The 16,969-nt window shown below is 55.1% G+C and overlaps 1 protein-coding gene across 1 annotated transcript in view; it reads left to right on the forward strand.

Annotated features, from left to right (window-relative positions):
- The window catches only part of LOC306774178 (uncharacterized protein), a gene marked incomplete at its 5' end in the record, with an annotated part of 644,048 nt that extends 640,271 nt beyond the window's left edge, over positions 1–3,777 (forward strand). Inside the window, 2 exons of the mRNA XM_079264158.1 lie at positions 1,526–1,714; positions 2,465–3,777. Of these exons, the coding sequence (XP_079120284.1) occupies positions 1,526–1,714; positions 2,465–2,472 (197 nt within the window). The 3' untranslated portion in view covers positions 2,473–3,777. The remainder of the gene's footprint in view (positions 1–1,525; positions 1,715–2,464) is intronic.
- Between the last annotated feature and the right edge of the window lie 13,192 nt (positions 3,778–16,969).

Consider the following 16,969-nt stretch of genomic DNA (forward strand, 5'->3'; position numbering starts at 1 on the left):
CATACCAGGCAGGATCCCAGATCTACCAGACCAGGCAGGATCCCAGATCTACCAGACCAGGCAGGATCCCAGGTCTACCAAACCAGACAGGATCCCAGATCTACCAGACCAGGCAGGATCCCAGATCTACCAGACCAGGCAGGATCCCAGGTCTACCAGACCAGGCAGGATCCCAGATCTACCAGACCAGGCAGGATCCCAGGTCCACCAGACCAGGCAGGATCCTAGATCTACCAGACCAGGCAGGATCCCAGATCTACCAGACCAGGCAGGATCCCAGATCTACCATACCAGGCAGGATCCCAGATCTACCAGACCAGACAGGATCCCAGATCTACCAGACCAGACAGGATCCCAGGTCTACCAGACCAGGCAGGATCCCAGATCTACCATACCAGGCAGGATCCCAGATCTACCATACCAGACAGGATCCCAGATCTACCAGACCAGGCAGGATCCCAGATCTACCAGACCAGGCAGGATCCCAGATCTACCAGACCAGACAGGATCCCAGATCTACCAGACCAGACAGGATCCCAGATCTACCAGACCAGACAGGATCCCAGGTCTGCCGATTACACTGATGCTCACTGTAGCGCCGGACTAAATTAGCCACATTGGCGCTATATTTAGAGACGTTTCAGACCCTTCAGTGAGATTATTTAAAGACAAAAGGACTATCAACAAGTCTAGCATCTTTTCTACGTGGTATCAGGACTCTTGGTGAGTAACAATAAAACAACGTGTAGTTTTCTCTTCTCCACTAACAGCAGCTCCTCCGTCATAAAGAAGACACGAAGCTCGGTCCTCATGCAGCTCCGAGCAGGAGGTGATCACCTCTGCTCCATGGTCAGACTGAAGTTGTTCCTTCATCCTGGTTTACTGGCAGATATTATTGTACATGAAAACATTTATAAAGTAAAAATAACTGTAACATGTTGTAGATATTTAATCAGAGAGAACTGAAGCTGCAGCTGTTTGTTAAAGTATTAAAAATGAAACTTTAGATCTGTTCAGTTTTGGATGTTTTCTATTTCTTTTTTACTGTTTCACAATCAATTTAATTTTTTCAGACATTAATTGAGTTTCAGTTTATTGTAAAAATCTATTTTACTATTATTTGACTTAATAATCACTTAAAATCCATTCAGATGAAAAAAAAAGTTTTTGGAGACAAATTTTATGATGCAATTAAAAATGCGATGAATCAAAATTAATTTATTACAAATACTACTGAGATATTAATAAGGATGATTACATTTCAAGTAAACGTTAAAATTCAAATCATCTCATAAATACATATATTAGGGATCAAATTAATTACAAGCTTTGTAATAAATGAATCTGGATTAACTGCATTTTAATTGCCTCATGACTCTGGGCTCGCTGCACAAACGGACATCCCAGAGGAGCGGCTAAGCTAATCGCACTTAGCCAACAACATGGCGCCGGCGAAAGGCCGGCTCGGCCGCGCTCTGACCGCACAGCCTCCGTCCTGAAGCCTCGGCTTTCCTCTCGTCTGCAGAAACGGCGCTTCTGGACCCTCGCTGTGGCCTGGTTCTGGATCAGGGTTCATGCCGGGACTATAACATCCGCTGGTACTACGACAAACAGGCCAACGCGTGCGCGCAGTTCTGGTACGGAGGCTGCCATGGCAACGAGAACCGCTTTGACACGGAGGAGGAATGCAAGAGGACGTGCGTGGTGGTCCGAGGTAAACATCAAAGTCTGGACAATATTTCTGTCTTTTCTTTATTTCATCGCATCATGTCTGTGTAGAAAAACTGTATGAAAGCTGTTTTAAGATGTACTTATCCATACAAACAGATTTTTACATGAAAATATATATTTAAATAAAAAAATTTAACATTTATTTTACATACAATTATTATTAATACATTTTAGAGGCTTTGAAGTAATCAGCATTTTTAATAAATTCAATTTCACAGAATTTAAAAATATTAGTTTTCTTTTATAAAACGTTTTTATTTCAGATTGTATTTTTTTATTTTATCTATAAATACTGTTTATTTATAAACAGTAAACAATATTTCTAAAGTTTATTATACAGTTTATTCCATGTTATTCTGTCTAAGATGAAGGTTGTCCAAAACAAATTTAACGTTTTTATGAAAAAGTTCTTTCAGCTTTTTATTAGAAATGTTTTGATTTGCATTTGACGTATTTTATCTGTAAATCCATCCGAACTTTTCCACATCATCCGTCTGCCAGAATGGACACACGTGCACTTTCCCACGTGCACAGAGATGTTTTCTGTGTAAAGAGAAGAGATGAAGCCTCGCCGGGACACTCCATGTTTCACCCTGTGGACCCCGTCTGACCGTCCGGCGGGCCGCTTGTGGTCCCCGATCCTTATGTTGCCGTGACGTTTCCTTGTTGTTCCGCCTGCTGCAGCTGGGATGTCCGTATGAACGCGGTGACATGTTGATGTGTTTCCCTGCAGGAGGCTGATGGAAGCAGCTGTCAGCCAGCAGACTGAAGCAGGCGAAGCTGGAACCAGCCGTAGGAACCACACCAGCTCCTCCTGGACGCCAGAAAATCATCACGGCACAAATAAAGTTTCTCTGTTTTCATAACGCAGCTGGTTTCTACTCAGGACTACAGATGTTGCTGCAGCATCCTGCAACAATCCTCTGCTGAACGATGAGCTTTGGTCCTCAGAACTGCAGAAAACAAACGGCCATGTGCGGAGCACGCTCAGTAAAACTTCCCAGCAGCTTTTATTATGTCTCATATGTAACTTTTTATACCGCAAACTAACCGAGTGGGACCGTTTTCTGGATGACAAATGATTTGTTGGGTGAATCTCAGAGATGCTGCCCTCTACTGGAGGAAAGCGGAACCTCCTGCTTCCACCTCTGGACTCCAGTTCCCGGCCGACCTGGACTCCAGTTCCCGGCCGATCTGGACTCCAGTTCCCGGCCGATCTGGACTCCAGTTCCCGGCCGATCTGGACTCCAGTTCCCGGCCGATCTGGACTCCAGTTCCCGGCCGATCTGGACTCCAGTTCCCGGCCGATCTGGACTCCAGTTCCCGGCCGATCCTGCAGGGATGCAGACTGTCTGTACTGCCTCTGACACCACTAACATGTCATCTGTTTTAATAAATCTGATTGGAACCAAGACCTGCTCAGTCTTTCATCATTTACAGAAGAATTTCTATTTTTCTTATGTTTTATAATTTCATTTGGATGAAAATGACATAAATCCTGTTTAATTACTGGATTTAAAATGACAGCAACTGTTATTTAAGGAAATTAGAAATGTGCACCAGCATGACTCCACATCGTCGTTCTTCTCTTCAGTGTTGATTCGTTTCATGATGTTCTCGGCTTCCCGAACGTGTTCTCGGCTTCCCGAACGAGTTCTCGGCTTCCCGAACGTGTTCGCGGCTTCCCGAACGAGTTCTCGGCTTCCCGAACGTGTTCTCGGCTTCCCGAACGAGTTCTCGGCTTCCCGAACGAGTTCTCGGCTTCCCGAACGTGTTCTCGGCTTCCCGAACGTGTTCTCGGCTTCCCGAACGAGTTCTCGGCTTCCCGAACGAGTTCTCGGCTTCCCGAACGTGTTCTCGGCTTCCCGAACGTGTTCTCGGCTTCCCGAACGTGTTCTCTGCTTCCCGAATGAGTTCGCGGCTTCCTGACTGTGTTCGCGGCTTCCTGAACGCAGAAGCGGCTTCCTGAACGTGTTCGCAGCTTCCCGAAAGCGGAAGCGGCTTCCTGAACGTGTTCGCAGCTTCCTGAACGCAGAAGCGGCTTCCTGAACGTGTTCGCAGCTTCCCGAAAGCGGAAGCGGCTTCCTGAACGTGTTCGCAGCTTTCCGAAAGCGGAAGCGGCTTCCTGAACGTCTTCGCAGCTTTCCGAAAGCGGAAGCGGCTTCCTGAACGTCTTCACAGCTTCCCGAACGCGGAAGCGGCTTCCTGAACGTGTTCGCAGCTTCCCGAATAAGGAAGCGGCTTCCTGAACGACTTCGCAGCTTCCCGAACGCGGAAGCGGCTTCCTGAACGTCTTCGCAGCTTCCTGAATGCGGAAGCGGCTTCCTGAACGTCTTCGCAGCTTCCTGAATGCGGAAGCGGCTTCCTGAACGTCTTCACAGCTTCCCGAACGCGGAAGCGGCTTCCTGAACGTGTTCGCAGCTTCCCGAATAAGGAAGCGGCTTCCTGAACGACTTCGCAGCTTCCCAAACGCGGAAGCGGCTTCCTGAACGTCTTCGCAGCTTCCTGAATGCGGAAGCGGCTTCCTGAACGTCTTCGCAGCTTCCTGAATGCGGAAGCGGCTTCCGAACGTCTTCGCAGCTTCCCGAACGCGGAAGCGGCTTCCGAACGTCTTCGCAGCTTCCTGAATGCGGAAGCGGCTTCCGAACGTCTTCGCAGCTTCCCGAACGCGGAAGCGGCTTCCTGAAAGTCTTCGCAGCTTCCCGAACGCGGAAGCGGCTTCCTGAACGTGTTCGCAGCTTCCTGAATGCGGAAGCGGCTTCCTGAACGTGTTCGCAGCTTCCTGAATGCGGAAGCGGCTTCCTGAACGTGTTCGCAGCTTCCTGAATGCGGAAGCGGCTTCCTGAAAGTCTTCGCAGCTTCCCGAACGCGGAAGCGGCTTCCTGAACGTGTTCGCAGCTTCCTGAATGCGGAAGCGGCTTCCTGAACGTCTTCGCGGCTTCCTGAACGCAGAAGCAGCTTCCTGAACGTCTTCGCGGCTTCCTGAACGCGGAAGCGGCTTCCTGAACGTCTTCGCGCCTTCCCGATGGCGGAAGCGGCTTCCTGAACGTGTTCGCAGCTTCCCGAACGTGTTCTCGGCTTCCCGAACGTGTTCTCGGCTTCCCGAACGAGTTCTCGGCTTCCCGAACGAGTTCTCGGCTTCCTGAACGTCTTCGCAGCTTCCCGAACGCGGAAGCGGCTTCCTGAACGTGTTCGCAGCTTCCCGAACGCGGAAGCGGCTTCCTGAACGACTTCGCAGCTTCCCGAACGCGGAAGCGGCTTCCTGAACGTCTTCACAGCTTCTCGAACGCGGAAACGACTTCCTGAAAGTCTTCGCAGCTTCCTGAATGCGGAAGCGGCTTCCGAACGTCTTCGCAGCTTCCTGAATGCGGAAGCGGCTTCCTGAACGTCTTCGCAGCTTCCCGAACGCGGAAGCGGCTTCCTGAACGTGTTCGCAGCTTCCTGAATGCGGAAGTGGCTTCCTGAACGTGTTCGCGGCTTCCTGAACGTGTTCGCAGCTTCCTGAATGCGGAAGTGGCTTCCTGAACGTGTTCGCGGCTTCCTGAATGCGGAAGCGGCTTCCTGAACGTGTTCGCAGCTTCCTGAATGCGGAAGCGGCTTCCTGAACGTGTTCGCGGCTTCCTAAATACAGAAGCGGCTTCCTGAACGTGTTCGCGGCTTCCTAAATACAGAAGCGGCTTCCTGAACGTGTTCGCGGCTTCCTAAATGCAGAAGCGGCTTCCTGAACGTGTTCGCGGCTTCCTAAATGCAGAAGCGGCTTCCTGAACGTGTTCGCGGCTTCCTAAATGGAGAAGCGGCTTCCTGAACGTGTTCGCGGCTTCCTGAACGCGGAAGCGGCTTCCTGAACGCGGAAGCGGCTTCCTGAACGTCTTCGCGTCTTCCTGAACGCGGAAGCGGCTTCCTGAACGTGTTCGCGGCTTCCTGTTCGCGGAAGCGGCTTCCTGAACGTCTTCGCGGCTTCCTGAACGTAGAAGCAGCTTCCTGAACGTCTTCGCGGCTTCCTGAACGTAGAAGCGGCTTCCTGAACGTGTTCGCAGCTTCCTGAACGTAGAAGCAGCTTCCTGAACGTTTTCGCGTCTTCCTGAACGCGGAAGCGGCTTCCTGAACGTTTTCGCGTCTTCCTGAACGCGGAAGCGGCTTCCTGAACGTGTTCGCGGCTTCCTGTTCGCGGAAGCGGCTTCCTGAACGTCTTCGCGGCTTCCTGAACGTAGAAGCAGCTTCCTGAACGTCTTCGCGGCTTCCTGAACGTAGAAGCGGCTTCCTGAACGTAGAAGCAGCTTCCTGAACGTCTTCGCGGCTTCCTGAACGTAGAAGCAGCTTCCTGAACGTTTTCGCGTCTTCCTGAACGCGGAAGCGGCTTCCTGAACGTGTTCGCGGCTTCCTGTTCGCGGAAGCGGCTTCCTGAACGTCTTCGCGGCTTCCTGAACGTAGAAGCAGCTTCCTGAACGTGTTCGCGGCTTCCTGAACGCGGAAGCGGCTTCCTGAACGTAGAAGCGGCTTCCTGAACGTCTTCGCAGCTTCCTGAACGCGGAAGCGGCTTCCTGAACATCTTCGCGGCTTCCTGATGGCGGAAGCAGCTTCCTGAACGTCTTCGCGGCTTCCTGAACGCGGAAGCGGCTTCCTGAACGTCTTCGCGGCTTCCTGAACGCAGAAGCAGCTTCCTGAACGTCTTCGCGGCTTCCTGAACGTCTTCGCGGCTTCCTGAACGTTGAACCAGCTTCCTGAACGTGTTCGCAGCTTCCTGAACGTGTTCGCAGCTTCCTGAACGTGTTCGCAGCTTCCTGAACGCGGAAGCGGCTTCCTGATGGCGGAAGCGGCTTCCTGAACATCTTCGCGGCTTCCTGATGGCGGAAGCGGCTTCCTGAACGTAGAAGCAGCTTCCTGAACGCAGAAGCAGCTTCCTGAACGTGTTCGCAGCTTCCTGAACGCAGAAGCAGCTTCCTGAACGTCTTCGTGGCTTCCTGAACGCGGAAGCGGCTTCCTGAACGTCTTCGCGGCTTCCTGATGGCGGAAGCGGCTTCCTGAACGTGTTCGCGGCTTCCTGAACGCAGAAGCAGCTTCCTGAACGTCTTCGCGGCTTCCTGAACGCGGAAGCGGCTTCCTGAACGCAGAAGCAGCTTCCTGAACGTGTTCGCGGCTTCCTGAACGTAGAAGCAGCTTCCTGAACGTCTTCGCGGCTTCCTGAACGTAGAAGCGGCTTCCTGAACGTAGAAGCAGCTTCCTGAACGTCTTCGCGGCTTCCTGAACGTAGAAGCAGCTTCCTGAACGTTTTCGCGTCTTCCTGAACGCGGAAGCGGCTTCCTGAACGTGTTCGCGGCTTCCTGTTCGCGGAAGCGGCTTCCTGAACGTCTTCGCGGCTTCCTGAACGTAGAAGCAGCTTCCTGAACGTGTTCGCGGCTTCCTGAACGCGGAAGCGGCTTCCTGAACGTAGAAGCGGCTTCCTGAACGTCTTCGCAGCTTCCTGAACGCGGAAGCGGCTTCCTGAACATCTTCGCGGCTTCCTGATGGCGGAAGCAGCTTCCTGAACGTCTTCGCGGCTTCCTGAACGCGGAAGCGGCTTCCTGAACGTCTTCGCGGCTTCCTGAACGCAGAAGCAGCTTCTTGAACGTCTTCGCGGCTTCCTGAACGTCTTCGCGGCTTCCTGAACGTTGAACCAGCTTCCTGAACGTGTTCGCAGCTTCCTGAACGTGTTCGCAGCTTCCTGAACGTGTTCGCAGCTTCCTGAACGCGGAAGCGGCTTCCTGATGGCGGAAGCGGCTTCCTGAACGCAGAAGCAGCTTCCTGAACGTCTTCGTGGCTTCCTGAACGCGGAAGCGGCTTCCTGAACGTCTTCGCGGCTTCCTGATGGCGGAAGCGGCTTCCTGAACGTGTTCGCGGCTTCCTGAACGCAGAAGCAGCTTCCTGAACGTCTTCGCGGCTTCCTGAACGCGGAAGCGGCTTCCTGAACGCAGAAGCAGCTTCCTGAACGTGTTCGCGGCTTCCTGAACGTAGAAGCAGCTTCCTGAACGTCTTCGCGGCTTCCTGAACGTAGAAGCGGCTTCCTGAACGTAGAAGCAGCTTCCTGAACGTCTTCGCGGCTTCCTGAACGTAGAAGCAGCTTCCTGAACGTTTTCGCGTCTTCCTGAACGCGGAAGCGGCTTCCTGAACGTGTTCGCGGCTTCCTGTTCGCGGAAGCGGCTTCCTGAACGTCTTCGCGGCTTCCTGAACGTAGAAGCAGCTTCCTGAACGTGTTCGCGGCTTCCTGAACGCGGAAGCGGCTTCCTGAACGTAGAAGCGGCTTCCTGAACGTCTTCGCAGCTTCCTGAACGCGGAAGCGGCTTCCTGAACATCTTCGCGGCTTCCTGATGGCGGAAGCAGCTTCCTGAACGTCTTCGCGGCTTCCTGAACGCGGAAGCGGCTTCCTGAACGTCTTCGCGGCTTCCTGAACGCAGAAGCAGCTTCTTGAACGTCTTCGCGGCTTCCTGAACGTCTTCGCGGCTTCCTGAACGTTGAACCAGCTTCCTGAACGTGTTCGCAGCTTCCTGAACGTGTTCGCAGCTTCCTGAACGTGTTCGCAGCTTCCTGAACGCGGAAGCGGCTTCCTGATGGCGGAAGCGGCTTCCTGAACATCTTCGCGGCTTCCTGATGGCGGAAGCGGCTTCCTGAACGTAGAAGCAGCTTCCTGAACGCAGAAGCAGCTTCCTGAACGTGTTCGCAGCTTCCTGAACGCAGAAGCAGCTTCCTGAACGTCTTCGTGGCTTCCTGAACGCGGAAGCGGCTTCCTGAACGTCTTCGCGGCTTCCTGATGGCGGAAGCGGCTTCCTGAACGTGTTCGCGGCTTCCTGAACGCAGAAGCAGCTTCCTGAACGTCTTCGCGGCTTCCTGAACGCGGAAGCGGCTTCCTGAACGCAGAAGCAGCTTCCTGAACGTGTTCGCGGCTTCCTGAACGCGGAAGCGGCTTCCTGAACGTGTTCGCGGCTTCCTGAACGTCTTCGCAGCTTCCTGAACGTGTTCGCGGCTTCCTGATGGCGGAAGCGGCTTCCTGAACGTGTTCGCAGCTTCCTGAACGCGGAAGCGGCTTCCTGAACGTGTTCGCAGCTTCCCGAACGCGGAAACGACTTCCTGAAAGTCTTCGCAGCTTCCTGAATGCGGAAGCGGCTTCCTGAACGTCTTCACAGCTTCCCGAACGCGGAAACGACTTCCTGAAAGTCTGCGCAGCTTCCTGAACGCGGAAGCGGCTTCCTGAACGTGTTCGCGGCTTCCTGAATGCGGAAGCGGCTTCCTGAACGTGTTCGCGGCTTCCTGAATGCGGAAGCGGCTTCCTGAACGTGTTCGCAGCTTCCTGAATGCGGAAGCGGCTTCCTGAACGTGTTCGCAGCTTCCTGAATGCGGAAGCGGCTTCCTGAACGTCTTCGCGGCTTCCCGATGGCGGAAGCGGCTTCCTGAACGCAGAAGCAGCTTCCTGAACGTCTTCGCGGCTTCCTGAACGCGGAAGCGGCTTCCTGAACGTGTTCGCGGCTTCCTGAACGCAGAAGCAGCTTCCTGAACGTCTTCGCGGCTTCCTGAACGCGGAAGCGGCTTCCTGAACATCTTCGCGGCTTCCTGAACGCAGAAGCAGCTTCCTGAACGTCTTCGCGGCTTCCTGAACGCAGAAGCAGCTTCCTGAACGTCTTCGCGGCTTCCTGAACGCGGAAGCGGCTTCCTGAACATCTTCGCGGCTTCCTGAACGCGGAAGCGGCTTCCTGAACATCTTCGCGGCTTCCTGAACGTCTTCGCGGCTTCCTGAACGTGTTCGCAGCTTCCCGAACGTGGAAGCGGCTTCCTAAATACAGAAGCAGCTTCCTGAACGCGGAAGCGGCTTCCTGAACGTGTTCACGGCTTCCCGAACGCGGAATTAGCCTCCTGATGACGGAAGCGGCTTCCCGAACGTGTTCGCAGCTTCCTGAACTAGAAACAGCTTCCTGAACATGTTCGCGGCTTCCTAAATGCAGAAGCGGCTTCCTGAACGTCTTCGCGGCTTCTCGAACGCGGAAGCGGCTTCCTAAATGCAGAAGCAGCTTCCTGAACGTGTTCGCGGCTTCCTAAATGCAGAAGCGGCTTCCTGAACGTGTTCGCGGCTTCCTAAATGCAGAAGCGGCTTCCTGAACGTGTTCGCGGCTTCCTGAATGCGGAAGCGGCTATCCTGAACGTGTTCGCGGCTTCCTGAACGTAGAAGCAGCTTCCTGAACGTAGAAGCAGCTTCCTGAACGTGTTCGCGGGTTCCTGAACGCGGAAGCGGCTTCCTGAACGTAGAAGCAGCTTCCTGAACGTAGAAGCAGCTTCCTGAACGTGTTCGCAGCTTCCTGAACGTAGAAGCGGCTTCCTGAACGTGTTCGCAGCTTCCTGAACGCAGAAGCGGCTTCCTGAACGTGTTCGCAGCTTCCTGAACGCAGAAGCAGCTTCCTGAACGTGTTCGCAGCTTCCTGAACGCTGAAGCAGCTTCCTGAACGTCTTCGTGGCTTCCTGAACGCGGAAGCGGCTTCCTGAACGTCTTCGCGGCTTCCTGATGGCGGAAGCGGCTTCCTGAACGTGTTCGCGGCTTCCTGAACGCAGAAGCAGCTTCCTGAACGCAGAAGCAGCTTCCTGAACGTGTTCGCGGCTTCCTGAACGTGTTCGCGGCTTCCTGATGGCGGAAGCGGCTTCCTGAACGTGTTCGCAGCTTCCTGAACGCGGAAGCGGCTTCCTGAACGTGTTCGCAGCTTCCCGAACGCGGAAACGACTTCCTGAAAGTCTTCGCAGCTTCCTGAATGCGGAAGCGGCTTCCTGAACATCTTCGCGGCTTCCTGAACGCAGAAGCAGCTTCCTGAACGTCTTCGCGGCTTCCTGAACGCAGAAGCAGCTTCCTGAACGTGTTCGCGGCTTCCTGAACGCGGAAGCGGCTTCCTGAACATCTTCGCGGCTTCCTGAACGTCTTCGCGGCTTCCTGAACGTCTTCGCAGCTTCCCGAACGCGGAAGCGGCTTCCTGAACGTGTTCGCAGCTTCCCGAACGCGGAAACGACTTCCTGAAAGTCTGCGCAGCTTCCCGAACGCGGAAGCGGCTTCCTGAACGTCTTCGCAGCTTCCCGAACGCGGAAGCGGCTTCCTGAACGTGTCCGCGGCTTCCTGAATGCGGAAGCGGCTTCCTGAACGTGTTCGCGGCTTCCTGAATGCGGAAGCGGCTTCCTGAACGTGTTCGCAGCTTCCTGAATGTGGAAGCGGCTTCCTGAACGTGTTCGCAGCTTCCTGAATGCGGAAGCGGCTTCCTGAACGTCTTCGCGGCTTCCCGATGGCGGAAGCGGCTTCCTGAACGTCTTCGCAGCTTCCCGAACGCGGAAGCGGCTTCCTGAACGTCTTCGCGGCTTCCTGAACGCGGAAGCGGCTTCCTGAACGTGTTCGCGGCTTCCTGAACGCAGAAGCAGCTTCCTGAACGTCTTCGCGGCTTCCTGAACGCAGAAGCAGCTTCCTGAACGTGTTCGCGGCTTCCTGAACGCGGAAGCGGCTTCCTGAACATCTTCGCGGCTTCCTGAACGCAGAAGCAGCTTCCTGAACGTCTTCGCGGCTTCCTGAACGCAGAAGCAGCTTCCTGAACGTGTTCGCGGCTTCCTGAACGCGGAAGCGGCTTCCTGAACATCTTCGCGGCTTCCTGAACGTCTTCGCAGCTTCCCGAACGCGGAAGCGGCTTCCTGAACGTGTTCGCAGCTTCCCGAACGTGGAAGCGGCTTCCTAAATACAGAAGCAGCTTCCTGAACACGGAAGCGACTTCCTGAACGCGGAAGCGGCTTCCTGAACGTGTTCACGGCTTCCCGAACGCGGAATTAGCCTCCTGATGACGGAAGCGGCTTCCCGAACGTGTTCGCAGCTTCCTGAACTAGAAACAGCTTCCTGAACGTGTTCGCAGTTTCCTGAACGTGTTCGCGTCTTCTCGAACGCGGAAGCGGCTTCCTAAATGCAGAAGCGGCTTCCTGAACGTCTTCGCGGCTTCCTGAACGTGTTCGCGTCTTCTCGAACGCGGAAGCGGCTTCCTAAATGCAGAAGCAGCTTCCTGAACGTGTTCGCGGCTTCCTAAATGCAGAAGCGGCTTCCTGAACGTGTTCGCGGCTTCCTAAATGCAGAAGCGGCTTCCTGAACGTGTTCGCGGCTTCCTGAATGCGGAAGCGGCTTCCTGAACGTGTTCGCGGCTTCCTGAAAGCGGAAGCGGCTTCCTGAACATGTTCGCGGCTTCCTAAATGCAGAAGCGGCTTCCTGAACGTCTTCGCGGCTTCTCGAACGCGGAAGCGGCTTCCTAAATGCAGAAGCAGCTTCCTGAACGTGTTCGCGGCTTCCTAAATGCAGAAGCGGCTTCCTGAACGTGTTCGCGGCTTCCTAAATGCAGAAGCGGCTTCCTGAACGTGTTCGCGGCTTCCTGAATGCGGAAGCGGCTTCCTGAACGTGTTCGCGGCTTCCTGAACGTAGAAGCAGCTTCCTGAACGTAGAAGCAGCTTCCTGAACGTGTTCGCGGGTTCCTGAACGCAGAAGCGGCTTCCTGAACGTGTTCGCAGCTTCCTGAATGCGGAAGCGGCTTCCTGAACGTGTTCGCGGCTTCCTGAATGCGGAAGCGGCTTCCTGAACGTGTTCGCAGCTTCCTGAATGCGGAAGCGGCTTCCTGAACGTGTTCGCAGCTTCCTGAATGCGGAAGCGGCTTCCTGAACGTCTTCGCAGCTTCCCGAACGCGGAAGCGGCTTCCTGAACGTCTTCGCGGCTTCCTGAACGCGGAAGCGGCTTCCTGAACGTGTTCGCGGCTTCCTGAACGCAGAAGCAGCTTCCTGAACGTCTTCGCGGCTTCCTGAACGCAGAAGCAGCTTCCTGAACGTGTTCGCGGCTTCCTGAACGCGGAAGCGGCTTCCTGAACATCTTCGCGGCTTCCTGAACGCAGAAGCAGCTTCCTGAACGTCTTCGCGGCTTCCTGAACGCAGAAGCAGCTTCCTGAACGTGTTCGCGGCTTCCCGAACGCGGAAGCGGCTTCCTGAACGTGTTCGCAGCTTCCCGAACGTGGAAGCGGCTTCCTAAATACAGAAGCAGCTTCCTGAACACGGAAGCGACTTCCTGAACGTGTTCACGGCTTCCCGAACGCGGAATTAGCCTCCTGATGACGGAAGCGGCTTCCCGAACGTGTTCGCAGCTTCCTGAACTAGAAACAGTTTCCTGAACGTGTTCGCGTCTTCTCGAACGCGGAAGCGGCTTCCTAAATGCAGAAGCGGCTTCCTGAACGTCTTCGCGGCTTCCTGAACGTGTTCGCGTCTTCTCGAACGCGGAAGCGGCTTCCTAAATGCAGAAGCAGCTTCCTGAACGTGTTCGCGGCTTCCTAAATGCAGAAGCGGCTTCCTGAACGTGTTCGCGGCTTCCTAAATGCAGAAGCGGCTTCCTGAACGTGTTCGCGGCTTCCTGAATGCAGAAGCGGCTTCCTGAACGTGTTCGCGGCTTCCTGAAAGCGGAAGCGGCTTCCTGAACATGTTCGCGGCTTCCTAAATGCAGAAGCGGCTTCCTGAACGTCTTCGCGGCTTCTCGAACGCGGAAGCGGCTTCCTAAATGCAGAAGCAGCTTCCTGAACGTGTTCGCGGCTTCCTAAATGCAGAAGCGGCTTCCTGAACGTGTTCGCGGCTTCCTAAATGCAGAAGCGGCTTCCTGAACGTGTTCGCGGCTTCCTGAATGCGGAAGCGGCTTCCTGAACGTGTTCGCGGCTTCCTGAACGTAGAAGCAGCTTCCTGAACGTAGAAGCAGCTTCCTGAACGTGTTCGCGGGTTCCTGAACGCAGAAGCGGCTTCCTGAACGTGTTCGCAGCTTCCTGAACGCAGAAGCGGCTTCCTGAACGTGTTCGCAGCTTCCTGAACGCAGAAGCAGCTTCCTGAACATCTTCACGGCTTCCTGAACGCGGAAGCGGCTTCCTGAACGTCTTCGCGGCTTCCTGAACGTAGAACCAGCTTCCTGAACGTGTTCGCGGCTCCCTGAACGCGGAAGCGGCTTCCTGAACATCTTCGCGGCTTCCTGAACGCGGAAGCGGCTTCCTGAACGTCTTCGCGGCTTCCTGAACGCAGAAGCAGCTTCCTGAACGTCTTCGCGGCTTCCTGAACGCAGAAGCAGCTTCCTGAACGTGTTTGCAGCTTCCCGAACGTGGAAGCGGCTTCCTAAATGCAGAAGCAGCTTCCTGAACACGGAAGCGACTTCCTGAATGCGGAAGCGGCTTCCTGAACGTGTTCACGGCTTCCCGAACGCGGAATTAGCCTCCTGATGACGGAAGCGGCTTCCCGAACGTGTTCGCAGCTTCCTGAACTAGAAACAGCTTCCTGAACGTGTTCGCAGCTTCCTGAACGTGTTCGCGGCTTCCTGAACGTAGAAGCAGCTTCCTGAACGTAGAAGCAGCTTCCTGAACGTGTTCGCGGGTTCCTGAACGCAGAAGCGGCTTCCTGAACGTGTTCGCAGCTTCCTGAATGCGGAAGCGGCTTCCTGAACGTGTTCGCAGCTTCCTGAATGCGGAAGCGGCTTCCTGAACGTGTTCGCAGCTTCCTGAATGCGGAAGCGGCTTCCTGAACGTCTTCGCAGCTTCCCGAACGCGGAAGCGGCTTCCTGAACGTCTTCGCGGCTTCCTGAACGCGGAAGCGGCTTCCTGAACGTGTTCGCGGCTTCCTGAACGCAGAAGCAGCTTCCTGAACGTGTTCGCGGCTTCCTGAACGCGGAAGCGGCTTCCTGAACATCTTCGCGGCTTCCTGAACGCAGAAGCAGCTTCCTGAACGTCTTCGCGGCTTCCTGAACGCAGAAGCAGCTTCCTGAACGTGTTCGCGGCTTCCTGAACGCGGAAGCGGCTTCCTGAACATCTTCGCGGCTTCCTGAACGTCTTCGCAGCTTCCCGAACGCGGAAGCGGCTTCCTGAACGTGTTCGCAGCTTCCCGAACGTGGAAGCGGCTTCCTAAATACAGAAGCAGCTTCCTGAACACGGAAGCGACTTCCTGAACGTGTTCACGGCTTCCCGAACGCGGAATTAGCCTCCTGATGACGGAAGCGGCTTCCCGAACGTGTTCGCAGCTTCCTGAACTAGAAACAGCTTCCTGAACGTGTTCGCAGTTTCCTGAACGTGTTCGCGTCTTCTCGAACGCGGAAGCGGCTTCCTAAATGCAGAAGCGGCTTCCTGAACGTCTTCGCGGCTTCCTGAACGTGTTCGCGTCTTCTCGAACGCGGAAGCGGCTTCCTAAATGCAGAAGCAGCTTCCTGAACGTGTTCGCGGCTTCCTAAATGCAGAAGCGGCTTCCTGAACGTGTTCGCGGCTTCCTAAATGCAGAAGCGGCTTCCTGAACGTGTTCGCGGCTTCCTGAATGCAGAAGCGGCTTCCTGAACGTGTTCGCGGCTTCCTGAAAGCGGAAGCGGCTTCCTGAACATGTTCGCGGCTTCCTAAATGCAGAAGCGGCTTCCTGAACGTCTTCGCGGCTTCTCGAACGCGGAAGCGGCTTCCTAAATGCAGAAGCAGCTTCCTGAACGTGTTCGCGGCTTCCTAAATGCAGAAGCGGCTTCCTGAACGTGTTCGCGGCTTCCTAAATGCAGAAGCGGCTTCCTGAACGTGTTCGCGGCTTCCTGAATGCGGAAGCGGCTTCCTGAACGTGTTCGCGGCTTCCTGAACGTAGAAGCAGCTTCCTGAACGTAGAAGCAGCTTCCTGAACGTGTTCGCGGGTTCCTGAACGCAGAAGCGGCTTCCTGAACGTGTTCGCAGCTTCCTGAACGCAGAAGCGGCTTCCTGAACGTGTTCGCAGCTTCCTGAACGCGGAAGCGGCTTCCTGAACGTCTTCGCGGCTTCCTGAACGCGGAAGCGGCTTCCTGAACGTCTTCGCGGCTTCCTGAACGTAGAACCAGCTTCCTGAACGTGTTCGCGGCTCCCTGAACGCGGAAGCGGCTTCCTGAACATCTTCGCGGCTTCCTGAACGCGGAAGCGGCTTCCTGAACGTCTTCGCGGCTTCCTGAACGCAGAAGCAGCTTCCTGAACGTCTTCGCGGCTTCCTGAACGCAGAAGCAGCTTCCTGAACGTGTTTGCAGCTTCCCGAACGTGGAAGCGGCTTCCTAAATGCAGAAGCAGCTTCCTGAACACGGAAGCGACTTCCTGAATGCGGAAGCGGCTTCCTGAACGTGTTCACGGCTTCCCGAACGCGGAATTAGCCTCCTGATGACGGAAGCGGCTTCCCGAACGTGTTCGCAGCTTCCTGAACTAGAAACAGCTTCCTGAACGTGTTCGCAGCTTCCTGAACGTGTTCGCGGCTTCCTAAATGCAGAAGCGGCTTCCTGAACGTCTTCGCGGCTTCCTGAACGTCTTCGCGGCTTCTCGAACGCGGAAGCGGCTTCCTAAATGCAGAAGCAGCTTCCTGAACGTGTTCGCGGCTTCCTAAATGCAGAAGCGGCTTCCTGAACGTGTTCGCGGCTTCCTAAATGCAGAAGCGGCTTCCTGAACGTGTTCGCGGCTTCCTGAATGCGGAAGCGGCTTCCTGAACTTGTTCGCGGCTTCCTGAACGTAGAAGCAGCTTCCTGAACGTCTTCGCGGCTTCCTGAACGCGGAAGCGGCTTCCTGAACGTGTTCGCGGCTTCCTGAACGCGGAAGCGGCTTCCTGAACGTAGAAGCAGCTTCCTGAACGTGTTCGCGGCTTCCTGAAAGCGGAAGCGGCTTCCTGAACATGTTCGCGGCTTCCTAAATGCAGAAGCGGCTTCCTGAACGTCTTCGCGGCTTCTCGAACGCGGAAGCGGCTTCCTAAATGCAGAAGCAGCTTCCTGAACGTGTTCGCGGCTTCCTAAATGCAGAAGCGGCTTCCTGAACGTGTTCGCGGCTTCCTAAATGCAGAAGCGGCTTCCTGAACGTGTTCGCGGCTTCCTGAATGCGGAAGCGGCTTCCTGAACGTGTTCGCGGCTTCCTGAACGTAGAAGCAGCTTCCTGAACGTAGAAGCAGCTTCCTGAACGTGTTCGCGGGTTCCTGAACGCAGAAGCGGCTTCCTGAACGTGTTCGCAGCTTCCTGAACGCAGAAGCGGCTTCCTGAACGTGTTCGCAGCTTCCTGAACGCAGAAGCAGCTTCCTGAACATCTTCACGGCTTCCTGAACGCGGAAGCGGCTTCCTGAACGTCTTCGCGGCTTCCTGAACGTAGAACCAGCTTCCTGAACGTGTTCGCGGCTCCCTGAACGCGGAAGCGGCTTCCTGAACATCTTCGCGGCTTCCTGAACGCGGAAGCGGCTTCCT

Source organism: Telmatherina bonti, assembly GCF_933228915.1.
Source record: "Telmatherina bonti genome assembly, chromosome: 24".
Lineage (NCBI taxonomy): Eukaryota > Metazoa > Chordata > Actinopteri > Atheriniformes > Telmatherinidae > Telmatherina > Telmatherina bonti.